The sequence below is a fragment of the Mus musculus genome, chromosome 1 (genome assembly GCF_000001635.26).
Source record: "Mus musculus strain C57BL/6J chromosome 1, GRCm38.p6 C57BL/6J".
Classification (NCBI taxonomy): Eukaryota; Metazoa; Chordata; class Mammalia; order Rodentia; family Muridae; genus Mus; species Mus musculus.
In genome coordinates, this window is record NC_000067.6 from 105539443 (window position 1) to 105566750 (window position 27308).

At 37.5% G+C, this 27308-nt stretch overlaps 1 protein-coding gene across 6 annotated transcripts in view; it reads right to left on the reverse strand.

Moving 5' to 3' along the window:
- The window catches only part of Pign (phosphatidylinositol glycan anchor biosynthesis, class N), a 145321-nt gene that overhangs the window by 21022 nt on the left and 96991 nt on the right, over window positions 1-27308 (reverse strand). For 3 of the 6 annotated variants that reach the window (XR_387175.3, NM_013784.3, XM_017321076.2), the window contains 8 exons: window positions 26706-26808; window positions 18546-18648; window positions 18021-18107; window positions 15002-15057; window positions 14622-14697; window positions 12930-13003; window positions 9623-9665; window positions 7222-7274 (listed from right to left, as the gene is read on the reverse strand). Coding sequence is in view for 4 of the 6 variants with exons in the window: in NM_013784.3 (NP_038812.2) it covers window positions 7222-7274; window positions 9623-9665; window positions 12930-13003; window positions 14622-14697; window positions 15002-15057; window positions 18021-18107; window positions 18546-18648; window positions 26706-26808 (595 nt within the window). In the remaining 2 variants the exon portion in view is untranslated. The other 3 variants (XR_387174.4, XM_006529676.4, XM_006529677.4) reach the window with 3 other exon arrangements.

The window sequence follows — 27308 nt, forward strand, 5'->3', positions numbered from 1 at the left end:
ACTTGAGCCCTGGATCAGGCCGGATTATCTGCTTCCTTAATTAATGCAGTCTCAGGTCCCGTGCAATTGGATTGGAGCAGGCGCTGTTTTCCATTCACCAGAGGTCTTAGGATTCCGTGGCGGATCCTGTGTGGGTCCTTGCGGGTGTCCGCAGACTTCCCGGGCCAGGGACCACGGTGCTGCAGTGGGCCGGAAGGGCTCAAATATACTTTCAAAAAGGAACAGTTTACCAAACCGGACCAAAAGGCAGTATTTTCACAAATGAACAGCATGATAAAGTGCTACGCATACTCCAGTGAAGTTTGCTTGCCAGGCCGAGAAACTTGGGAGCACTCACAAGGCAAAGTGTTTCACGGAAACTCACCTCCTGGATCTTTGGCGGTCTCATAACCTGTATACTCATATCCTATCCCTGTGTTAGTCTGGTGTATGGATCCACGTGCTCTCTTTTAGTATTGTTTTATTATAAGTGCCTTTTAAGATTGAATTCTGACATAGCTAAGTCTTTGCTAGTGTTCCAACATCCTAGAAAGTCCTTGAGCTGGCCATGGGCTTGGAATTCAGTAAGAATGTTGCCTATTCAGTGACATTCAGAATTGCCTCAAGTATTATACTATCACTTAGAATAAAAGCCAAGTCGCTCCTATATACAAGAATTTAAAATGGTTTAGGAAGTGGATCAGGCTGTGGTTTTAGAGTATTGCATTATTCATGAGAAGGTTAGCTAGAGGGTACTCCCTAATTAGAACCATGACTTGGGTGTGAAAGTCCTTGCCCTAGGAGTGTAAAGACCTCACACCTGGCTTCTAAGACTATGGCTGATCTTAGATAGAGCTGACTTTGTCTCAGTTGTTTTATTGCTCAGTTCCTGCCAGTCTTTGTGTTTATATTCCTCTGTTTAGTGTGAGAGTCATTAAGCATCCGGTAAACTCATTTGTACCTTGCTGATATGTCACCTAACTTCCCTATTTTCTTCTGTATAAAACGTTTGATGCTCAATTTGAAAAATTATATTCAGATCCACACTCCCTTGTGTTGAGTCTGTCTGTCAATTCCCACCGACTCCTTGCCCACCTGCAAGTAGAGACCCATTCAACGCAGACAAAGGGACCCAGAGGTCCCTTTAATGTATGGGCCTTATTATCTAGTGGTTATTTCTGAATCTTGCCATGTTTCCTCCACCAGTACCCAGGCTTTTTCCTGGCAACAGTTTAAATGCTTATGAAGATGTGTAAACAGTGCCTGTTCATTAGACCAGCCCCATACTGCTCATGAGGCAATATGGACACTGTTGCTGTATAGTATGCAAGGGAAGAATTCATGTTCCAGTTGACCAACAAGAGCATTAACAATAAAACACTCACAGTGTATCATCTACAATGAAGGCGTAATTCTTAGAAAAGCTAATCTCACCTCATTTTGCCATCTCTCCATCCTGACATGCCTTTCCTAGCACTCCTCCTCCCTGAAATCACCTTTCTTAATATAACAACAAAGGCAAACAATAAAGAGATATTTCAGCAGCAGAAACCTGCTGAACAAGTAGGAAACTTTTGTAGATTAGTCCACTGTCTCAGTTTGGATCAACAGAACTGTGTCTTGTTGATATAAGTCCATCTCTAAAAAGCCTTTCAGAGAAAGCATTTACTTAGCCCATGGGATGGTGAAGCATGACCATCTTTGGAACCATCTGCTTTGTACTGTTCATTGTATAGCAAGAGATGTAATAATGATCAGGGACCACAAACAAACATTAGGCCTGTCCCAAGCAAGGTTGGACAAAAATCACCATGAGTGAAGTACTACTCCCCCTTTAAAAAGAACCACAAGAAAAAACTTAACCCTTCATGCCATTAGTTACATGGTATTGTACTGTGGATTTAAGCTGCGTAATATCAGTGTGAGCACGAGGACCTGCCCTGTCAGCCTTCCCAGCCACACCTGCTAGATATCCTGCTTCCTTGGTGCTTTCTGGTTCTCTCTTTTCTCTATGGTTTTGTGTTTGAATAAAAACTGCATTCCCATGAGGCTGACAGTGTCCTACTCAGTGCCAAGAAAAGCATCATGACAGATGTGAAACACAAGTTCTGCAAGAGCCCCTTAAAAACACATCAAGCAAATACAGAGTGCAAAGTGAAAATAAAATAATAAGACCTTATCAAGCCAGACCCAGTGGATAAAACAGGAAGGTTCAAGAGTTTGAGACCATCGCATAGAGAGTGAAAACCTACATAATCAACAGTGCTATGAGGGAACCAAAGAATGGTAGGAAAATTTGCAAACTGTATGTATATCCAATAACAGATATACAGACAGTCCCACAACTCAACAACAAAACAAGCAACCCATTTTAAAAAGAAAGACTGCCTTGGATAGGTACTACTCATTATGAGGGAACCAGAGGTTTCAAATTCAGAGAAACAAGCAGACTAGTGCTGGCCAGCCTCTGGGCGAGGGAACTACTAGGAGCCGGAGTTCAATGAACACAGAGTTTCACTTATACATAATGAAAAGTTCTGAAGATTTCATGTACAAAGGAGGAGCATATCAGTATTGAACTTTACCTGTATAACAATGAACTGGAATAGAGAATTCAGAAACAGATCTGTACAACTGCAGATCCTTATTTTGTTTGTTGTTGTTGTTTTTCGAGACAGGGTTTCTTTTGTGTGATTCTGGCTGTCCTGAAACTAGCTACAAACCAGGTTGGCCTTCGATTCTAAGAGATCTGCCTGCCTCTGCCTCCCAATTAATCCCTCCTGGGATTAAAGGCATGTACTACCACAACCAGCTTCTGATTTTTACTTCTTAATAAAGACATTAAAAACACACATTAGAGAAAAGACACCAGTGTACTGTTCTAGTTGGCAGTTTGACCTGGGAGGGTGGAGCTTAAAAATGAGTTAGACTCTTATACAATAGCCTATTTTATTCAGAGCATCAGACAATATATACCCTATGGGTTAAGAAAGGACTCCTGAATAAAGCTCGAGTGAGTTCAAGCTGTATATAATCACAAGGACAAGCTTCACATGGCATAAGCATGTTTTTCCATATATACAAATGACAACAGCCAGTTGTAATGAATAATCTAAACTCCTATTTGCTGCACCTGGAAGGGACATGAGAGTACATACCTAGAGCAATTCCATGTTTTATAGAAACTTAGGTCTCAAGACTTGTCTTGTTCTCCTGCAGTTTTCTCACAAGCACTCAGAATTTCCCTCTCACAACACTATTCTTGAACTGTGTTCTGACTGATCACCTCTAAGCACATGAAACCAGATATCCTCATGCAGAACACTGAACCTTAATCTCTCTTTAAACTTAACTCAAAATGGGCCAAAGACTTGAAATGTAAGACCTGTAACTATAGCACTACCAAAGGAAAATGCAGGGAAAACACTTCTGGCTTTCGGCATAGAGAATGAATTCCTGAATAGCACTGCAGAGCTCAGGAAATAATATGCAAAAGTCAACAAATGGGCTTGTAGCCAATTATAAGAGAATAGAGAAAAAGCCTACAGAGTGGGAGAAAATCCTCCCAAGCTTTTCTGCCAATAGAGTATTAATACCCAGAACACAAAAAGAAATCAACAGTCAACACCAAAGAACAAGCAATGCAATCAGCAAGCAGTCAAATGAACTGCAAAGGCACTTGTCAAAAGAGCAAACTGGTAACTGCCTGAGAAAAGTGTTCAGAAACTTTGGTCACTAGGGAAATGTAAATCAAACCAACACTGAGATTCTCTAACTCTCCTAGTCAGAACAGTTTTCATTGAGAACACAAAAAATAAGTGAGGATGTGGTAGAGGAAATGATTCTTTGTTGATAGAAAGATAAGTAGAAGCACTAAGGAAACCAGTACAGCGGTTCCTCAAAACTAAAACCAGCACCACTATATGATCCAAATACACCATTCTTTCCCCCATTTAAACCCCTAATTTATATAATTCAAAACTTCATGGTGAACAGTCCCTCTGCAAAAACTAGAAACACCATTAGACACAAAGCCACCATGTTATACACAGCACTTGGGCATGAAGCAAATCTGGTATATGTTACAAGCATTCTAACACTGAGCTAACATCTGTAGCCGCAGTTCACTCAGTTCTGAGCTACACCTTTAGTGGAAAGTGGTGCCAGACTTGCAATCTTCACACAGGTCTTCAGTAGCTGGGATGGCCACCATAGCTACCTCAAAGTCCCAATTTTGGCTGGTTTTGTAAAAAGGCTTATTTCACTACAAAACGCACCTTGTGAAAAGTTCTCCTTAAGTCCAGACAGCAAAGGAACAATGAGAAAACCAGAGCCACCACTATCGATGTGCTGCCTCTCAGCTCAAACATGTATAGGCCCTGTAGTCTGAACCAACTGCAATCTCCATAGGGTGTCAGGGTCATTTGGAGACAGCAAATACAACTGTTGGGTAAGGTAACATCCACTTCTCAGGGTTGGGTTGGAAAGTTCATAACATAATGTGTTGAGAGATACTGAAAATAATATAGTATAATACAAATGTCTTTTTTCTTTTTCTTTCTTTTTCCTCTTTTTCCTTCCTTCCTTCCTTCCTTCCTTCCTTCCTTCCTTCCTTCCTTTCTCCCTCCCTCCCTCCCTCCCTCCCTCCCTCCCTCCCTCCCTCCCTTCCTTCATTTTTTGGTAAAGTGTAACTCAGTGCAATGCTTAGACTGACATCCTGGACCTTCTACTCAAATGTGAGTGTTCTGTTGTTTTTACTTTGCCTGTGCTAGACAGACTCCGAGCTCCTGAACTGTCATTATACTGCCTTTGAGGATCCACAATTGAAATAAAACCAACTTTGGGTAGATTGAGTGTGAATTGCAATGCACAGCCCTACTCTGAATTATGGGCAATTCTTTGCAAACCACTTGGACTCCTCAATTGCCTTCAGAAACTTACTTTGAAAGAGGATAATCCGATGGGATAAACTAAGGGATGCTCACTTCTTCTAACTATAATAATCCTCAGACCCATTAATATGTGAAATAAAGATGACAATCTCCTCGTGAAGCCGGGCGGTGATGGCGCACACCTTTAATCCCAGCACTTGGGAGGCAGAGGCAGGGACCTTTCTGAGTTTGAGGCCAGCCTGGTCTACAGAGTGAGTTCCAGGACAGCCAGGACTACACAGAGAAACCCTGTCTCGAAAAAACAAAAACAAAAAAATTTCCTCGTGAAAGGTGTGACAGTATCCCTAATACAAATGCTGCACACGGCTCTTCCCCTTTCTAATTAAGCTTCCAAGAGTGAGCCAGGATGACTTCCACTTCCTGCCACCACTGCCACTGAAGCACTTTTCCCTTCCAGCAGGATATCGAGTACTAAGAAGCAGACAGGAAAAAGGAACAGTGATCAGTAAAGAGCTCATTCCTTCTTTCTGAGAATTCAGACACAGGAAAGAGGAAATTAACTTGCTCAGATCATGTTTTAGATAAACAGCATGTTACAATGTTCCTTAAAGCTTCTAAAAATCAGATAATATGAAGATATACCTTCATGTAGTAATACTGGGTAGATAAATTGATGATTTCATAATAATTTCTGATAATGATTTTATAGAGCCCCTAAATTAATACAAGTAATATCAATCTCCCTATGGAATAAAAGCTGCAAATACAGTTCTGTAAACATTCATTTGTCATGGGCTAATTGCACTTGGAAAAGAAAACAGGCTTGAAACAAATTTATGATGAAGGAAAACATTCCTTCTATGTTAGGAATGAGGCCAGTATCTGGTAACTAAAGATCATCAGCTAGGAATGGGCAATTTATTGTAGGTGCAAGAACAGAAAATAGGGCTGGAGAGATGGCTAAGTAGTTAAGACTGCTCTTCTGAAGATCCTGAGTTCAAATCCCAGAAACCACATTGTGGCTAACAACCATCCATAATGAGATCTGATGCCCTCTTCTGGTGTGTCTAACGATAGCTACAGTGTACTTACATATAATAATAAATAAGTCTTTTTAAAAAAGGCCGGGCAGTGGTGACGCATGCCTTTAATCCCAGCACTTGGGAGGCAGAGGCAGGCGGATTTCTGAGTTCAAGGACAGTCTGGTCTACAAAGTGAGTTCCAGGGTTATACAGAGCAACCCTGCCTTGAAAAAAACAATCAAACAAACAAGACTTCAAAATAATAAGGCATGAGGCAGATGATTTGTCTTACAAAACTGTGCTAATTTATGACATAAAACTATTTCTTTAAACTTGTAATGAACTTCTGGAGCTAGAAAATAGATAATGAATGTTTAGTCAGGTACTAGTCTTAATGGAAAGACATATAAACAATTCTGCTGTAATTCCTCCAGCCTTACTGACCTATGACATGAACTATTGCCTTCAACTTACTATGAACCCATAGAATGTAAAAATGCCTTTAAAAATCATGTGATCAATTATCCTGAGAAGGTATGAAAACTAAGAATAAAAATAAAGTAGTAGTGTTTCACTTTTATGCTTCATCCAGTATGTGTGTGTCTGTGTGTGGCCTGACTTTCTTTCTTTTCTTTCTGGCTCATCAAGAGTTAAGAATCTCAGAGCTTCTTACCTGACCAGGGAGAGGCCTATGACTCAAATATAAAAGACCCTAAGTAACAAAGTTTTTTTTTTCTTAACTCCCCTGCTGCTATCATCAGGAGTTTTAACCCCCAGAAGCCATCAGCTTTTGGTCCCCACTGATGCCACTGTTACTACCTTCCTCAGATAAGAACACACAAGGACACTGGGGTTACTTTGAGACTCCAGATTCAGGATTCCCTCTTAAATCTTCCTGTTGCCCCCATTCTCTCTATCCCAAACATACATCCTCCTAGCTCACAGCATTCCATGAAAATACCTGCCAGTGTGTTCATATCAAGAATTAGAGCTGGGCAGTAGTGGCACGCCTTTAATCCCAGCACTTGGGAGGCAGAGGCAGGCAGATTTCTGAGTTCGAGGCTAGCCTGGTCCTACAAAGTGAGTTCCAGGACAGCCAGGGCTACACAGAGAAAACCTGTCTCAAAAAACCAAAATCAAAATCAAAACCAAAACCAAACCAAAACCAAAAACCAAAACCAAAAACCAAACAAACAAAAATTTAGAGAAAGGTATCTCAACTCAGAGCTGTAAGATTTATGGAACTTCCTGTATATGTCTCCAAGTCACGTTGACACCTGTATCAAGCCACTTTTAGGAAGTCTTTGTGACTATGTACAATACAATACCTTGTTCCAATATCAAGCCAGCTGCCAGAATCCTTGACCAGGAAGAAAAAATGCTGTGAAAGATAATATAATATGCTTCATTAAAAACAAAGACAATTTAGTTGCAATCTATAAACACAGTTGTTTTAAGGGTGAATATTTGACATTTCTGACCCCCTAGAATAATTTTCTGCCCAGAATTTATAAGGATTTACCCTTATCTGCAACTTCTGTTTGTATTAAATAATCAATTGCTCAAATGCCACAAATGGAATTAGGATTCAATCAAATGAACACAAAGTGGTGTTTGTGAATAATAAGAAAAACAACCAAAACTAATAAAAATATTAAAAATGCCAAATATCCAACTGAAGCCACATCATCTGATCATCAACAAACTCGTTAAGCTGTCTACTATGACTCAATAATACTCATTGCCAGGGTCTAGAGAAAATTTCCTCAAAAAATGCATAATCTATTGAATCATTCAAAATATTATATGTGTAAATACATGTATGTGTACATGTGTATGTGAGAGATACAGAAACAAAGTGGTGTGTTTTATAAAAAAAGGTAAGGAGAGGAGGGATATGTTTTGATGGATGTGTAGTCAGGTGTTGAGGAAGAAGGTGCCTCTGCAGGCCAATGCTGAGATATCCTTTCTCCCTGAGGGACCAGCCACAAGATGGTATAGTGTAGAATAGAGTTTATTCAGGGCATGGGGAGGGGAGTCAAGAGGATAGTAGAGACAGAGAAAGGCAGAGAGAAAGAGAAGAGGGAGGGGGAGGGGGAGAGGAGTAATTGCTGGTCATGAGTACTTAGAGAGAGAAGGGGAATGGGAGTGGGGAGAGTGGGGAAGGGGCAAGAGGACAGAGGAAGAGCAAGAAGGCAAGAGCAAGAGAGAGAGAAGGGGGGCAAACAGCCGCTTCTATAGTGAGTCAGGCACACCTGGCTGTTGCCAGGTAACTATGGGGCAGAGCTTAGACAAAATGCTAACACAGTGGAAGATAAAATCTAAGTGAAAAGTAGAAATCACATAAAGACAAAATTAAAGAGAAAGATAAGGAAGTTGTTTATGGGCAAAGGGACTAGCTTGTTAAACACCAGGAGCCAAGATCAAGTTTAGTAAGTTCAAGGAAAACAAGAAAGGAAGGATATAAAATTATTCCAGCCAATGAAGCTGGATCAGAAACAGTTTGTCACCTTAAACTGAGCGATTCTTCACACAAAATCAACCAGAAACATTCAATTCTCGTCTATTCTTGCTTACTTGTTATTTTGAATGATGCTTTTGTTCTAATATTATGTGTGATCAACTTAAGAAATATACTAGATACTTAGTTGAAGAAAATACAAAAATGCTCTCATCTAAATCAAGGGGCCAGCAATCAGATTTGGGAAATTACTTAGTAGGTATACAGTCAGGTATTAATCATACCTTAAAAGAGGCACGGCTCTCTGCTACAGAGAGGTGATTTCTAGGCCCTTGGAATGCCTGATGAAGCATTCCGCCTGAGGCACTGGTTACCAGTCTAAAATATGATCTATGACGGGATTTTTGGGCAGTATGGTGTGTTCTCAACCCTTGAAAGGTCTGGAGATTAATGACCAGTCAAGCCAAGTGTGCTCTGTTGACCAAGACCCAATAAAAAGGAAAGTGTAGGTGGCAACATTCCATGTGTATTGTCACACTTTGTGCTGAGGGATAGTGCTGTCCTTATGCTACTGGAGAAAACAAGAGACTCTGCACTCTACTTGACACAGAAATTCCTTTGCCTGACTTATCTATATGATCTCACTGTCATAAACCAGAACTGAGACTATATGAGGATTCAGCAAGTTCTGTGATGGTTTCTAGAGAATTACCAAACCTGGGAGTAGATATGAGAATTCCTCAAATACCCAGAACAGAGTCATTCTTTTTGTTAAGACATCATATGCATGAAGACTACCTGTAAGTCCCTTACTTAGAATTCATTGATTATAGCTATTAACTGATAACACTTCCCAGTTGACAAAGCTGTATTTCCCTATTCCTTTATTCACTCACTCACTCACTCCTTTTTTCTTTCCTTTTTAATCTGAGAAGACTAAAATAAAAATCAGTATTTCAAAAATGAGTGATGGGTTATCTAAGTCTGAAATTGGATTGCTCTGTTAATCTATGAAAGGTTCATTTCAGACACAAATGAGAACAACCTGAAAGTCTAAGCATGAAATGACAGCCTAAGTCAAGTAATGGGAAAAAAATTTGACAACTTAAGAACAGTTTCTGCATAAGTACCATGTAAACAGCCATCATTTAGAACTCAGTATATAAAGATTTCATGTACAGAAATGTATTCGTATTTCTCCCAACTAAATAGATATGGAATTTAAGTTTCCCAATCCTACTTACACCAAATATTCAATAGTGCCTTACCAAAGCCATGATGTCTGATATGATGAGAACAACAAGAAAAAGACTGAAAAGTAAAAAAAAAAATTTACATCAATGTAATAGGCAAATACATTAGAACCCAACTGTGAACACTATCCTCAGGTAATTCAGGGAGATTAAAGCTAGACCACAAGAGTGGAAGGATGGAAAGTAGGGCTGCTGAGAGCACCAATCACACTCCTCACACAGAAACCATGCTCGCTGCTAGTTTTATTGCTCACAGCCTGAAGCATCCATAGCCATCCTCTATCAGGTAACCTTCACATCTTTGTGTCATTTTATGCCCTCTATCCAAAATAAACAAGGCTTTATGATGAGCCCAGTTATGGAGACTGAGGAACAAGACAAAGAAATGGCAATTAGAAAAGTTCATTTTAAGTCATATAAAAGAAAATAATGCTAATATGGCTTTTCTTTTAACCTCACTTTTGTCTAATACATATTTTAAGGAGTGGGTAAGGAGAAATGTAGATAGAATCTTCTCATTGGTGTGTTACATTCAACTTACATTTTGGCACTGTGGGTAAAATAAACAACCAGAAGGTAAAAAAGCTTCCTTTATCCCCCAGACTTTTAAAAATTCTAAGGTGTTTAGCAACAAAACTAAAGTAACTATGAAGGTACAGGGAGAGGAGGGAAAGACATGAAGGAGAATTAAGAAACAGATAAGCAGTGAGGGAAGTTGTAGCCTGAAACGGATTCACCATTCAAAGGTCGGCATATTAAACATGGGAGCTTCTGACGCACAGGGGAAAGTCAATGCCTTTCAGGGCTTAAAGGTCAAGAGAGAAGGTATTTTTTATAGCCTCTGATTTCAACATCTCTGCTTTAAGACACCTCTGCTTCAGGTTTCTGTGTTTAACGTTTCCTTACATTAGTCTCAACACAGAATTACCATACAAAGGCACACAAATATCTGTCTATATACAGACATACACATCTGTGAGCTTTCTGTTTTCATCCCATTGCCCCCAGTTCCTCTTATACAAGGCTTATTTCAATTTCCTTCTGGAAAGTGTGCCTACCAACAGAGATGCAGGAAAGCATGCTATGCTGCTTACTAGTTTGGGTTGCATCTAAGCAACTGTCACCTGCATGATACTGAGGAGTACATGTTTTCACTATTAAATTCATGTAAATAACCTCAAAGACTACTTTTAAACTAGAAATAAGATTTTCACTATTTCTAAGCAGTAGAAGGAAATATTCTTAGAAAAAAATATAGTTTATATATACTAGCATGCTAAACTGGGTTCTAGCTTAAGCTCATCAAGAAAACATGCAAATTTATGTTAAAACTATTCATACTTTAGCATTGACTGTGCCAACTTGATTCACTTATAAAACTGCTATTTATAAGTGTTTTTCAGAGAATCTCTGCATAGAGAATCTCTGATGTAATTTTATGCATTTAAAAAAAGCAAATACTTGATTGACAACTTTTGTTTCAGAATATTGAATGCTGATGACTGATAGCTTCAGATATATCTGAAAATACAGAATCTTTTGCATACATTTGTCAATATGTATTTTTGCAAATTAATGATATACAGGAAAGTTAATGTCAACCCATATAAAATGAAATGAGGTTAACAACTTTGTTTTAACAACTTTGTTTAATAATTTTTTTTCATTTGTTTTTTGAGACAGGGTTTCTCTGTGTAGCTCTGGCTGTCCTGGACTCACTTTATAGACCAGGTTGGCCTTGAATTCACAGAGATCCACTTGCCTCTGCCTCCCATTTGCTGGGATTACAAGTGTGTGTCACCATACCCAGCTTGTTTAATACATTTTTAAGAAATAAGCCAAGGTTGTAAGAGAACAGCAAAGAGTGGGACTTAAGGCTTTGCTCGATATTTATAATTACTGTATCAATTTTAAAGAAGAGGACTTTATAAGTTATTGTTTTCTTTCTTTCTTTTTTTTTTCTTTTTTTTTTTTTTTTGTGGTTTTTCGAGACAGGGTTTCTTTGTATAGCCCTGGCTGTTCTGGAACTCACTTTGTAGATCAGGCTGGCCTTGAACTCAGAAATTCGCCTGCCTCTGGCTCCTGAGTGCTGGGATTAAAGGCGTGCGCCACCACGCCAGCTTATAAATTACTCTTATTCTGAGATGAATGCTTTTCAAAATCATCACAGCCAATGAACCAGAATCTTGCCCTCACCTAATGTCTGTGTCTCCAAGCAGAGCCATTGTTAATTGAAACAGTTGATGAATGACTTCATGGACAGATCATCTTAATACATACACCATTTCTTAAACGAATGTAACCTGTTCCCTGTGGGCTGAGAATGACAACAATCACTCAAGTCAAATAGCTTTGACCATAGCAGGAAATCTGTATCCAAAAATCGCGCCTACAATTCATTCCTTGGCGCAGCAGAACCGTCAACTATTAGCTTATCTACTATGGAGGTAAAATTCTTTGGTGATATGAAGGACATTCAAGTTCAGCCTTATTACAATGAACTCCAATGTCCAACAACTGTTCTTATTTTGTGTTTATATCACAGTAAGAGCCAAGATTTTAAGCTCTACTAAAAACAAAACAAACAAAAAGACTTTATCTAATTATGTTCACTAAAAAAAAAACTAATAGTGATATATTATTTTAAAATATTATACAGTTAATATATTTGGAGTTATTTAAAATTTATATTGAGAAAAATATATATTTCAGTATTGCTATAGACAAACATCTACATAAGACTGTTCAATTTATTGTTGTTTTATATCAAACAACTTTTATAATACTCATTTTTACTGTTATAATATTTTATAAATTTTAAAGAATATGATAAAAAATGAAAGGTATTGCACGTTTTGAAGGGGGGGGGGCGCTCTCTGGGAAGTACAAAAGGAAAGAAGAATGTGATATAAGACTATTTACTCAAAATATGTTTTTAAATGTTAACAAATTCAGAAGAAAAAAAAATGAAAGAAGCTAAGAGACATTGCAATAATAGCCCTTTTTTCATTTTTTAGGTGCCATTATGCCATAAAAGGCAAATAATAAACTACAGTATTTAAGATTTATGATTTTCTAGAGAAAGTCTTCACTAGCCTGAATAACATTCCAATGTTTTATTGAAGTGAGCAGATTTGTTTGCTAAAGGCCCAAATTAACCAATTTCCTCTAATGACAGTTGAAATCTAAAGGTGAAAAAAATTCTTAACTTTATAATAAACAAGTTGTATTACAAAGCTTTAATAGCAATCAAATGAAATATCTTCATTCTCTCATTTATGAAAAGTAGGGAAGCCCAGGGCTTCTTAATCATTTATCTTACCCTTTTGAGGACAGCTGTGTAGTTATCTGAACTGCTTCAAAAGCACACATCACAAGAACAAAAGGAATTAAAATCTGTTTCAAAGAACAACAAATGATGTCATTGGTAACAGACACCTGAAACATGTTCTGCTTATAGAACAACCTTCAATCTCTCAAATAACTCATATATATCAGTTGATAGTACACAGAGATAGAACACGAAACTGTCACATAGGAGAGTGAGAACTGATGTAAAAACTAATAACACACGAAGAGCAACAGCAAACATTAACATGTATTTCAAATTAAAATCTTCTCCAAATTTTGCAGTAGGTGGGACATTCTACTGATTCATGACAATGTTTATGTTTCCAAGAACATATGAAAGAGAATGCCTAAAGCAAGTTAATTACACAGCTTGTTGTTAAATATACAGCATTCTGGACTTAGCTTGTTATTAGATACTATAACACCATAAACATGACTCAGCTATTCTAGTATTGCTTTTTTGAGTTTAAAAATGTTATTTTATTCATGAAATAAGCTCATGCTTAATGAAGTAATTTGAAAACATATACAGAGAATAAAGAATGGGTCATGAGAAAATGCCCACTATCTTTTTACCATTTCTTAAATTACATTTCTATTAGTATAGTAAGAAAGTCAGTACAACTGGTGCAGTGAGAAAACTCCTACTAAGAGGACATACACTTTCAACAGTTATTACTCATGTATCTGAATTGTAAAATAAAAATAAACTAACTACATAAAATGTGCCAAGAACTATAGAAAGAAATTTGGTAGAGATAACAGGTAAGTATAACCACTATGCTGGTTTGGATGAGAAATGTTCCCCACGGACACATGTACTCCACTGGGTACTATTGGTACTGTTTGGGAGATTATGAACCTCTAGATGGCCAAGTCATACTGGAAGAAGAACATCACTGGGAGCAGCCTTTGAGAGTTTATAGTGTCATTTCACTTCCTGTTTTCTCCCTCCTTCCTGTGTGCAGATGAGCTGTGATCTTTCTGCATCCTGACTGACAGGCTGGATTTATGCTTCTGTACCATCCTTCCATGATAGACAGTGCCCTCTCTGGAATTGTAACCGACAACAAACCCTGTCCTTCCTAACTTGCTTTTTGTCGGGGTATTTTATTACAACAGCAGAAAAGCAACTAATACCATAATATGAAAGACAGTGAACTTTATCCCACCATAATATTTATCTCTAGAAACCTGAATGTATAACCACATTGATAGCATAAACACTAAGCTGGTGCTTGACACATTAAAAAGAGTACTCAATTAACATCTGTTGAAAGGACTCATCAACTCTAGGAACATGGAAAAGAAGAACAGAGTGGCCATCTTGTGGTTGGAGACCCATGCGGTCAGGGAACCTTTTATCTTTAGCAACACTGCAGTTTCAATCACAGCTCCCAGGCAGCCTTTAATGACCTATGATAATTTTCTTGGGCTAACAGAATCCTTATTCTTTTGTAGCCAAATGGTCTTAAGAATACAGGAAAGATCAACAATATCTGGAAGCTAGGGTTAAGGGTTGCCTCCATCAGTGCCAAAATTGAAAGACTATCTCTGTTACAATGACAATGGCTTTACAATCTTAACACCACACGTTACACAAACTTAGTATCACAATCTTTAAATCAATCACTTAATGCAAGTAATAAATTAGAAAACTAACCTTCCACATCATGAGCGCTCCCATCATGAAAGGACTAAACACAGTCAGAAAGCAATACACAGAGGCAAGGTCGAAGCTAAACAATGGTAAAGGGAAGAGTAAAGATTTAGAATTCACACTGTGACTAAAGTTATATTCTGGTAAGAGGACACTCAGTAATTCTCTGAAAGCAACTCTTACTAAAACTGAATCATAGTAGAATGAACAAAATAGGTCTCTATGCTAATCCCCTTTATTATCTATCGTATTATACTTCATTGTATTATTGAATATAAAACAAGGAAAAGGAACTGGGGAAATGGTTCAATAGTTAAGAGCAGTTGCTGCTTTTTGAAAACATACACACACAAACCAAAATTAAATAAATATAAAAAAATTACCTGTTAATAGAAGCTATATTTCCAGTTCCAAAAAATGCAGTTAATAAAAAGAAAACCTACACAGTTAAGGAAATACCGACACAACTCTGAATTAATACAATTTCTTTCTTTCCGAATCATTTATTCTTCTCTAATTGTCAAGATAATCTTTCAAGTGGAAGATTTCCAACTCTACATCCAAATCAGGCATGCGCTCCTGATGAGCTTAGGTCAGATCACCTGCAAAGGGCATTCTCATTTACCGTGAAGGGAAAAAGAACAGGAGTTCAAGCCTGTTTCTCCTGCCACTTTAGCCAAAGCTTTTGAACCATGAGTTTTGTTAAGATCTCTTTTTCATTTAGGAAAATAAAAGCCAATTCTACCACAAAAGCAATTTGCTTTTTTATCCGTTTAATCATCATGAATTGTTTGAAAGGGATGGTTGAGAGCATCCCTGGTGAGCACATCACAAAGATCTGAAAACTATTAGGATCATGGAGTTGCTGGTGACTTCTGAGAAGTCTACTTTCCTTTTCTCAAGCAGCGACAAGATGAACTATGTCTGCAGTTGTTGCTCATGACTTCTTTTTCAAAAGGATGTAGGCTAGGTTCTTCAAAAGGCTCTCTTTCTATATATAAATACACTTTAGAATAACTCAATAGAGAATGTCAAACATTTTAAACATTTATTGAACTATTATTATCATTAATATTAGTATTATGTATGATACGTGTACATGAGCATGGGCACAGGAATACTCACAGTGAGGATTTGGAAGTTAAAGGACAACTTTGGGGAGTTCATTCTCTCCTTCTCCAGTGGATTCTGAGAACTAACCACAGGTCAAGCTTACACCGTATATTCACTACTTTCTATTGCTGTGATAAAGCAATGATGACCAGCAATTTGGGGAGGAAGGAGTTATGTGGTTAACACATTGGTATCAGAGTACTTCACTGTGGGAAGATAAGGCAGGAAACTGGAGGCAGAAACTGAAGCAGAGACCATGGAGAAATGCTGCTTACTCATTAGCTAACAATGACTTGCTCAGCTTGCTTTCCTTATGCAAACAGGACCACCAGCTCAGGGGCAGTACCACCCACAGTGGACTGGGTCATTAATCAAGAAAATGTCCAACAGGCTTGCCCACAGGCAATCTGATGGAGGCAATTCCTCAACTGAGGTTCCCTCTTCCCAGTGATTCTAGTTTGTGCCAAGTTGACAAAAACTAATCACCACACACACAAAGAGGGCTTTTACCTGCTGCACCATTATGCTGGCTACACTTCTTGAACTTTGATTTGTATTAAGTATCAATCCTGTTAGTGTCCAGGACTTATAGCAAAGTACTCAAAGTGCCGCCTGACTCAGTGAAAGCTCTTGTTAAAATAAGACCTTTTAACAACACACATGGCACAGAGTCTTGTATAAGACTCTGCAAGGAAACCATGACAACTAGAGAAAAGGCAGCATCTGAGCCGGGGAGCTGAACCATGAAGGTATCCATGCAGCCATTTGCTAAGTTCCTACCTAACAAACCAGCATTTATTGTCTAGTACCTGTCTGAAACAAAGGTATGTATTAAGAACATAAATGTGAGTGAAATTATCTTAAGGTGACTTAGATATGCTAGTAAAATTGGTAGACATAGTGGAAAATTACATTACATCATCATCAAACAGTAGATAGGTGTGGTAAGATCTAATGGCTCATTGAAAAAATTAAGTAATATAGACTTTACTAACATGTTAATAAAAACTTTGAACTTTCACCTTTTTGTGGAAATAATACTGGAAGCAAACAGTTCAGGTATGTGACATAATAAAACCCATGTGATTTGTGATACACAAGCATTGGAAGACAGAGGAAGGAGGCTGTCTACAGAGCTGGTTCAGTGGTTCAGGTCAGAGGCAGGAGGCTGGCTAAAGAGCTGCTTTGGGTAGAAGCAGCTGCCACTCAGTTGAACAAGATCAAGCAAAGGAAGAAAAGGAAAACAGAGTGTTACAAAAAATGAAGAAAAGGAAACAAACAGTTGGAGAAGACAGTAGACTTCCTAGAAGAAATAGGAAGAGGGGCAAAGAAGGGATTGGTCAAAGGACAAACTTTTCAATTATCTATGATAAATAAGGTCTGGACAGCTAAGGAATAGTATGGTAATAGTTAATAAACTGTATTGTGTTGAAGCCTGCTAAGACAGTAGATCTTAATTATTCTCACAAGGGAGGGAGGACAGGAGGGAAGGAGGAAGTATGGGAAAAGAAATGTGAAGGAGGAGGGAAAGAAAGGAGGGATGAAATGCATATGGCAGCTGAACAGGTGAGGATGTGACAATTACTTTGAGTGATCATCTTGTGTTTGTCAAAGCAACAAGTTATACACCTCCAATGTTTAAAATTTTTATTAATTTTACCTCAGTAGAGCTGAAAATTTAAGTAAAAATTAAAAAAGAATCATCCCCTATGACTTTCTTGCAGCTTGCCAGTAGGTCCCTCTGAGCTGAGGCTTCATCATGTGTCTTTCAAACTTGTAATGTTCAGTAATTCATCTGATGGAGCCAAGGCCATGAGACAGCTATGACCTGAAAAGCCTCAGGAAAGTACACAAAATGCAAACTTCTAATAGTTTCTTCTAGGGCAGAAGAAATTAGATAGGAGTTAAGAGTTGAAAGGAGAATTCAGGTTTAGCTTTGACATATTATTTTCTAAGGAGTGTATGCATAAGTGAAAAACTCTTAACTGCTAAGACACTGAATGGTGGAACATATCAATTGTCACTTTCCTAGAGCTAAAACTGTCTTTTGTTGAACTAGTAGGGGTTGAGCCCAGAGCTTGCTAAGTAAGCCCTCTATCCTTGAGATGAATGTCTCGCACCTGCCATCTCCAAATTTTTGGTGAGAACTATGCATGTGGAAAACTCAAGTTGAGAAGAGAGTTAATAGCCTCAATCACCACCATTACGTAACAAGCAGAAACACCTTCTATATCATCTTACGCTATTAAAAAGGTTGGAAGATCTTAACAATCCCAGAGCAAAGGATACTAGGAAAAAGGCCCTACGGATGTCATCCGGACAGAGCTGTCGGAACTGAGCTATATCAGTGTCACAGGTGAACTGGATGCTGGTGAGCTGGAGGTAACAAGAAAGCATTAATACACAATAGCAATTGGGTTACATACTGACTTATGGACAAATTAAGATAAGTCAACATAGCTAAGACTTATACTGTGCCTACAATAAAACAAATAGAAAAACAAAACAAAACAAAAAACCCCACAACAGTGAAATAGCTTAAATACATCTTACTACAACCCACTGAAAAGTAAAATATGTTAGTAACATGCTCAATGGAGTTATGGTGCTATTGTGTTTATGCTACTTCACATAAACATTCCACTTTCAAATCGTTATTCAGAGACTTCATTTATCAGTGTTCTGGTCTTTTAAAATCAGTAATATAATCTTAAAAAGATGACACTAAGTAAGCATTTACCCCTATAATGTCCTTGTAGGTTGGAGAATATTTTATTATACCCAAATCAAAGCAGCAATAGTTTGTAGAGCTACCTTCTGTTTACAAGAAACACCAGGCTGTTGAAGGGTCTCTTGTTCCACTTGGATCCAGACAAACATCAAACAGGACAGCACTAAAGGAAAGAGAGCTTCATACCTAAGAGACAGGGAGGGAGAACAGAGCTGAAACCACTAACAAAGAAAGCTGAAAGTCAAAACTAGAAATCATTCACAAAATCATTTGGATGGGAGGCTGGGAAGACTGCTCAGCAGTTAAAAGCAGCTGCTGCTCTTATATAGGACCCATGTTTGATGTCCAGAACCCAGTCAGTAGCTTGCTATCATGCCAGGTCCAAAGATCTGTTGCCCTCTTCTGGCTTGTGGAGACACCAGACACACACAGTACATATATGTGAAGGCAAAACAGTCATACTCATAAAATAAAAATGAAATAAACCTTAAAAAAATAACTGCAGTGTATTTCAAAATCTGTAAGATTTTTTAGACAAGGGTAGGAAAAATACATTTAAATTTGAACTTTAGTAGCATCTTTTTTTGAACTTCATTGAATACTGAGATAATTACATGTTTAAAATAGTAGAAATACTTTTTAAAAATCATTCCTAAGGTAACGACTATTCATCAATAGAAGAAAAAAAGAAAAGGAAATGCAAAGACAAATGTAAAAGGCTATAAACTTGACCAAAAAACAACTGCCATATTTTCACTGGAAAAAATAGGAACTGAAATAAAATTCCAGAGTTCAAAAAAAAAAGATAACTTTGGAGGAACAATCAGTAATATATGAGTAAGAGTAAGACAGATATCCCAACCTTCTTAAAAGGCAGGTTTGATATAGAATTACAAACTCTGTGGAGCAAATAAAAGGGCTAAAAAATGCATGGAAATATCTCTGGCTATGTCAATAATTGAGATGAAAATGAAAACAAAAAGAGATGTCATATTATTCACCACATTCGTCAACATAAAAAACAGTGTTGACAAAAGTACACTGAAATAGAGACTCTCATGCTCTGTATATAGAAACAGTCGGCTATCTAATGCTGTGTATCAAGGATATAAAAAATATTCATGAGCCACAACCTAAGAACACCAATTCTAACGAAATAAGACACATCCACTACGAGTTCCATTGTAAAGTGGTGTACAGAGGGACAATAAAGAGTGAAGGCCTTGATGTTCACAGGACAGTGGTCATCAATGTCCATGTACCTTTGTAAGTTGGAGGATGGTTGACTCAACACAAGACAAAAAAGACATACTCAAGGTAACAAGCCCTTTCCAAAACATTTCTATTCTAGCTTGAGGTAATCCTCCTTGGTCCGCAAGTGCTCTATTCCAGCACTTACCATACTGCTTTGATTGCACATACACATTAATACACCTCCTAGTTTATGAACAGAATCTGGCTACTATAAAGGTCTAGCTCACAAGAAGTGAAAGAATAATTAACTTGATTGGCAGATACAAAACAAAACAAAACAAAAAAAAACACAATGTAACCTTGCTTCACTTATTACTATTGAACTCTAGGCCATATGACACCATTTCCAAGATATAAAAATGCAAAAGGCACAAAATGCCTTCAATTCTACCACAACAATAAAAGTACTAAAGACTGGGCAAAAACATCTGGATTGAGAAAATATATATAACCACTCAGTGTTTAGGGTGTACAAGATCCTAGGATATGAACACAGATTATACACATGAGAAAATGCTGTTAGCAAAAGGTGCAGAAAACTGTACACACACAGTCTTTTATAGCCCATTAAAATTGTATTTGGTATTCTTATTTGAAAAGAAGATTGCTCAGCATTACTGAGTATGATATGATAGAATCACACCTCTGGTACTTTGTTGTGCCCAGTTGCTAGAGTGCTTTTCTAGTATGAATGAAACCCTGCGCTTCATCCCCACACAGTACAGACTAGCGATGTTAGCAGCACATGCTTAGAGTCAGGAGGTAGAGGTTGAAGAATCTAAAAAGTTCAAAGTCATCCTTGGCTACAAATATATACTTTGTCTCAAAAACAAATAATAATATATTTTTTAAATGGAGCAACAGCTAAATAAATTAAAGTATATTCATATCATAAAATATTATACTTCTACTAAAATGGTAGAGGAAGATATGATCCACATAAGAAAATACTTCTAACATAAGTACAAAAAAATATAAAAACCTATATGTACCATGAATAATTACACGTTAAAAGACCAAATTAAAGTTAGAAAGAAATATACCAGAGCCTCAACAATAAAGCTAGTCACTTCTTCCTTTACTCCACTTTATCAGAATTAATGTAAAAATAATTTAACCTTTTGTATGTTTTGTTTGTTTTGTTTTCTTACAATGACTTAAAACACTGGGGGAAAAATTAAAATGCCTGCATCCTGGCCATTATTTAAGGTTTAGTTCAGCCACAATTCTACATGTGGTCGATGCCACCAACCCAATTCTACTGCTCAGTCTACTCAGTCCCTAACCCGTAAAATCAACTTTCCAGCTTTTACTGTAACATGGCAAAACTTAATCCTTATTTTATAGCCATGCATTTTATAGCTCCACTGCAGGCCTGCATTATAGTAACAGTTCTCTTGGTTTGACTGCTTAGTGCTCAGGATGCTGAAAAGTGAAAGATAAAAACTGATTAATCAAGAGAAAGAAGTGCATACTCCAGGAAAAGGCGGATGACAATTTTTAAAAGATTTGCTTTTTTTGTTTTCTGTTAATGAGTATTTTGCCTGCATGAACATGTGTGGATGTTTGGTACGCAAACAGGCCAGAGGGCTCTGAATCCCACGGAAGTGCAGTTATAGAAGGTTATTAGTATCATATGGGTTCTGAGGACTGAATCTGGGTCCTGTGAAAAAAAAGCAACCAGTGCTCTTAACTGCCTAGCTATGGATACAGCCCCATGGCACCATGACTTTTACAAACACTTTCAGTTGTATGTGAATGTTGTACTTTCTAATAACACACAACCATAAAACACCTCTCCGTACTTCAAACAGAGATATGGCCCTTTTCTAAAATGCAGACAACATCAGCTAGAAACAGTCCTTCTGTGAGACTTTATCTCTTAACACAGTATTTCGTACACAGTCTGCAAATCTAAACTAATAAGGAAATAGCAATGAAATGTCATTGTGGACTTGCAGAGAGTGTAATGATACACTGAACTTTCAGTTGCAATCAGTTGGTTTGGCCTTGGACAGACTGAAATGTGCTGAAAAGGCTTTGGATCTCTGTTATATTTTGTTACGCAAAGGGATAATGAAAACAAAATTTCAAAGGGAAATATTTAACAACTTAACAGACAAACTATTTTCAAGAATTATAATAGCTTTCATTTGTATAACATTAATTCAGGGCTGATTATTCATGAATCATTCTTATTCATTAAATCAAGGATGCATTGTTTGAATTTAAGATTACTATTACTGTTTCTGTAATATAATAAAGCTGTATTTATTTTAAGAATCTCTTATGTCTGAATATTCACCAAATTATACAGAGAAACCTCTATTTTGTCCAAAACAGTGATGAACTATACAGTTTGTAAGTTTTATAAGGACTAAGGGTAAGAAACCAAGGAAATTTACTAACCTAAGTGACTAGACCACATTGTTTCAAGACCCTTTTTCAAAGCTAAATACAGATTCTGATATTGAATGATATCTTTTAATGCTTTCATTAGTAAGGTCATACTCAGCAGTAATATTCTGATTTTAGTCACGAACTTTCCTGGTTTTTGACTTGATGTCATATGATAATCTGTTTGAGGGTCGCTGAAGACCATTAAATAGACAACTGGAAACATGATTTTAATACTTGTCTCTAAGGTAATACATTACAGGATAAATTCCTCTATATTAAGAATTACTATTTTTTTTTTACAATTAAATTTAAACTCTCTTTTTTCCTTATGCTCTTTATTTCTTTTCTTTTTCTTTTTTTTCCTTTTTTTTTTTTTTTTGGTTTGGTTTTTTGAGACAGGTTTTCTCTGTGGAGCCCTGGCTGTCCTAGAACTCACTCTGTAGACCAGGCTGGCCTCAAACTCAGAAATCCACCTGTGTCTGCCTCCCAAGTGCTGGGATTAAAGGCGTGCACCATCACTGCCCAGCTGCTCTTTATTTCTAACCCAGCTCTATTTTTATATTTAGCTCTAAGATTTATATTTTATTCTTTTTTATTATTAATTGAATTTTTGCAGTGCCAAGAATTGAAGCCAGGCCCCTGTGCATTATAGAGAAGACTCTGTTCCCTGTGTAATCCTTTGTCTTCATTGTCAACTTGACAGAATCTAGAATCAGCCGGGAGATGGGCCTGTGAGCATGCCTATGAGGGATTATCTTGATCATGTCAATGTAGGCAGTACCACTCTCTGTAGGGGATGCTATACTGCACAAAGTGTTGACCAGCAGCGTCAAGCTCCTGACACCTTAACAACCCTACTGTGATGCGCTGGAACTGGAACTGTATTCCAGAATAAACCTCTTTCCTTAAATTGCTTGTTATCAGAGTAATTTATCATAGCAACAAGAAGAGAATCTAAGATAAGAAACCTTTGATTTTCAAAGACAGATTCCTACTATATAGTGCTGACTAGGCTCAAATTCACAATTCCCGCCTCAAACTCCTTAATGCTTAGAACTACATCTTAAAAGTGTTCCATTATTTAAAAAATCTATTATGCATTCCTTTGAACCCGAAAAGGGTCAAAACATTATTATGTGCTTGTTAAAAGATTATCACACTTAATCTAAAAAAATTATTTTCTCAAGCAAACCTCTATGTATGACCTCTTAATAGAACAATGTCATTCCCAAATGACAAGATTTTAGCCTCTAATTTCTTGTATAGACTAAAAACTTTTGCATATTTTATTTAAGGGTATTATAACGGAATTATTTATTCTAAAATTTTGCCAATAATGTGGGAAAATATAATGAGTTTCAAATTACGTTTATCACTCTTGAATAAGAACACCTAGGTTCTCACATACTTCGAGATTTAAAGCAAACCAGCAAAGCACAAGATTTCTTTATTAAAGCAACTGATTGGTCGTGCAAACTTTATCTGCCTCAGTCCAGGGGAACGCCGGGGCCAAGAAATGGGAGTGGGTGGGTGGGGGAGTGGGGAGGGGGAGGGTATGGGGGACTTTTGGGATAGCACTGGAAATGTAAATGAAGAAAATACCTAATAATAATAATAAAGTTTTCATAATGTCTTTATCATATTCTCATAGTTGTGTCCCACAAATACATCTGTCAGGGAGAATGAAACAAAACAAAACAGGATGTGTAGGGATCTTCACTTCGTATCTGGAGTCTACAAGGGCTTTGCTTTAGTCTAGGTCCCTGAGGATGTTAAGGTCCATTGGAAGAAGCTTTACAGAATGTAAACACGTGAAAACAGCCAAGAGTCCTAAAGAGTGACTCAGGCCTTGGACCCTAGATAGCTTTATGAGGTCATTTAAATGGAAAATAACCTGTGGTTGCACCATGGTGAATTCTAGGCTGAGTCTAATTTGGATCAAGATCCCATGTTTTAGCCAAAAGTTGAACTGGTATGTATTTAATTTGTCTGTTCAGTTTATCATTTGTTCTAAAGAAAAACCATTAAATAAAATTCAAGTTCAAATGACAAACTGGGCTTGGTGACATGCCTGGAGTGTCAGTACTACAGAGCCCAAAGCAAGAAGAATTAAGAACTATACAGTGAGTTTAGTGTGTGTGTTTTGGGGGTATGGTGGGGGACAGCAAGAAATCTTCCCTTCAACGTCAACATGGAAACTATAAAATGGTCTTTACTGAATTTCAAAGTAATGTTTCAGGGTTCAAGCCAAATCAATGTCAGATTCTTTGTTTAAATCTACTTGGTAAGAAAATTTCAATTCTATTTTAATTGCACATGCCTTTAACCTAAGCACGTAATGCAGAGCCAGGCAGACCTCTGAGTTTACTAGTTTATACTTTTTCCTTTTTATATGCTTGTGTTTTCATGCCAGTTTGTGGTCATCTATCCAAGCACCCTCAGAGGCCAGAAGAGGGCAGAAGAGAGGTAAGAACAGCTGTGAGCGCCCATAATGTTGACACTGGGAACCAAAGTCTTGTCATGCAATCTTCCAGCCCCAGAGAATTTCAATTTAAAACAAAAACAAATTTTTTAACTTTTTTGGAAATACTCTCAAGTTTCTTTTATTAAGAGAATTATCTTAATTGCAATGCACATAAGAACAAAAATAAAAATGTATATTAAAATAATAATAAACAAGTTGAAGTGAAGACTTTTGTCTTTTTCTTTTGGTGGTGTTGAGGCCTAGCACATGTTGGACAAGAGTTCAACCCAAATTACAACTTAAATTAAAGCACATTTTAAAATGTATTAAAGAAATATTTTTTTTCAAGGAACAAAGCCACAAACAAGCTACATTTAGCAAAGTGCAAAGTCCTCCAGCTTTGAATAGCCTATTGTAGTTGGCAATAGTTGTTATCTTCAGAAGCCATGCTGGTCTAATCTGGACACTGGTTCTTATCTACCTTCTCATGCTTTAGAGCTGCAGTTCTCAACCTTCCTAACACTGTGACCCTTTAATACAGTTCGTCATGTTGTAGTGACCATAAAATTATTTTTGTTGCTACTTCATAACTCTAATTTTGCTAATGTCATAAATAATAATAATATAGATATCTGATATGCAGGATATCTGATATGCAACCCCAACAAAATGGTCACGCTCTCCCAAAGGGGTTGTGATCCATAGGTTGAGAACCATTGCTTTAAACTGATCTATGGGTATATTTTTTTAAAAAGTCAAACTCTGCTTGCTTTCTATCTAGAAACTACTGTGGTGGTATTTCGCACTGTAGCCCTGGGATGATCACTTGTAAACATCCAGTCAGTGATTAGGGTGTGGGAGGTGGAGAGATGAATGACTGAGCCTGAACTGCTTGCTCCAAGGAATGGGAAAGCACCCAGACAAGAAGTGCACTTCAGGATCTTGAGCAGGTTTACCTGAGATCTGCTGCCAACTCTGCTCACCCAACAGTTTACTATGGTCAGAATTGTGACAGGACTTCCAAAGCTTTATAAGGTGTCATCATGCCTTCCCTTACATATCCACCTGCATGCACTAACACATAATTAAGACTGTTTTTTTAAAGGAAGTTTTAATAGTATACACAGTCACACTGAAAAAAACCACACTGGGCACTGTGATCTTTTAGACACAGGAAACCCAACATTACTAATACCAATAATGAGCAAGAAGGATGAGATCATAACTGGAAAAGCAGTCACCCACACCCCAATAGCATCAGTGTCACAAGATAGCTCTGCCACTAGAAAGGTAAAGAATCTCCTGTGCCAGAGCTGAAGTCTATTGTTATGACAAAGGGAAGATCACACTAATTGCCCAAACCTTTCAAGTTCAGATGATAAGAGCTGTTATAGATATAAGCTTTAAACTAAGAGTTAAACTGTGAACACACAATTTGTTTAATTTATTTCAAAAATTATTTGTTTACTTGTCTGCTAGATTCTTGCCTTGAAATGAATGTGTTACTTATCTTTTTAAGTAAAGTGAAGTGAAGGAAGAATGATGCTATTCTGTGTTGAAGATAAATTTGCTTTATTTCTAGCTGTTCAGTTATTTAATGGAAGAGAGATCACAGCACTATGCAAAAATGCATTAAAAGAATGCAACAACAACAAAAATCCTTCTTAAAATCTCTTTAAGACCTAAAATTCTGCACAATACATTAGGATTTCCTAACACTATAATTAAATAAAACTTTAGCAACTCCAAGTAAAAGTAGATGACAGACAGTAATATGAAAATGATGATAAAAATAAAGCAACTTATTGACCAAGTTATCTACTCACATATAGAATATATTTATAATTTATCCTTCAAGATTTAGAGAACGTTCTCATTTCCAAGCTTAACTACTAAAGAAGAAAAAGTCAATTTACCCTTTAAATTTGCAACTATATTTTGAAATTATATTTTAAGAATCATTTACACATATATTTTTATAACAATAATAATTATAGAAGTCATGACCTTGAGGGTGAGCGAGTTGGGGATGGGAAGGAGGGCATAGAAATAATGGAAATACTGTACTCATGAAATTCTCAAAAAGAGAAAGAGAGAGGAAAATTAACTAGAAAGAAGTTTATACCCAGTGCTTAGGAGCAGGTAGGTGGACATCAAGGAGAGGAGTATGCTGGCCAGTCGCTGAGAGAGAGCTGTGGAGCTCAGGAGTGGTGCCACCAGAGAAGAGGCTGCAAGAAAACAGAACCAGAGCTGAATCACTTCTGCAGACAAAGCAACTGGCCAATTATGTAACTTAGCGTTTGTGTGATCTGTAACAAAGCCAGAGATTCCTGTCAGAAAACCGAAACACTGACATTCTTTGTTTTTTATTATTGGATATTTTATTTATTTACATTTCAAATGTTATCCCCTTTCCTGGTTTCCTCTCCTCAAACCCCCTATTCCATCCCTCCTCCCACTTCTGAGAGGGTGCTCCCTCACCTGCCCACTCCTGTCTCTCCACCCTGGCATTCTGCTACACTGGGGCATCAAGCCTTCACAAGACCACGGGCCTCTCCTCCCACTGATGCCAGACAGGGCCATCCTCTGCTACATATGCAGCTGGATCCATGAGGTCACATTATGTGTAATCTCTGGTTGGTGGTTCAGTCCCTGGGAGCTCTGGGGGGTCTGGATGGTTGATATTGTTGTTCTTCCTATAGGATTGCAAACCCCTTCAGCTCCTTCA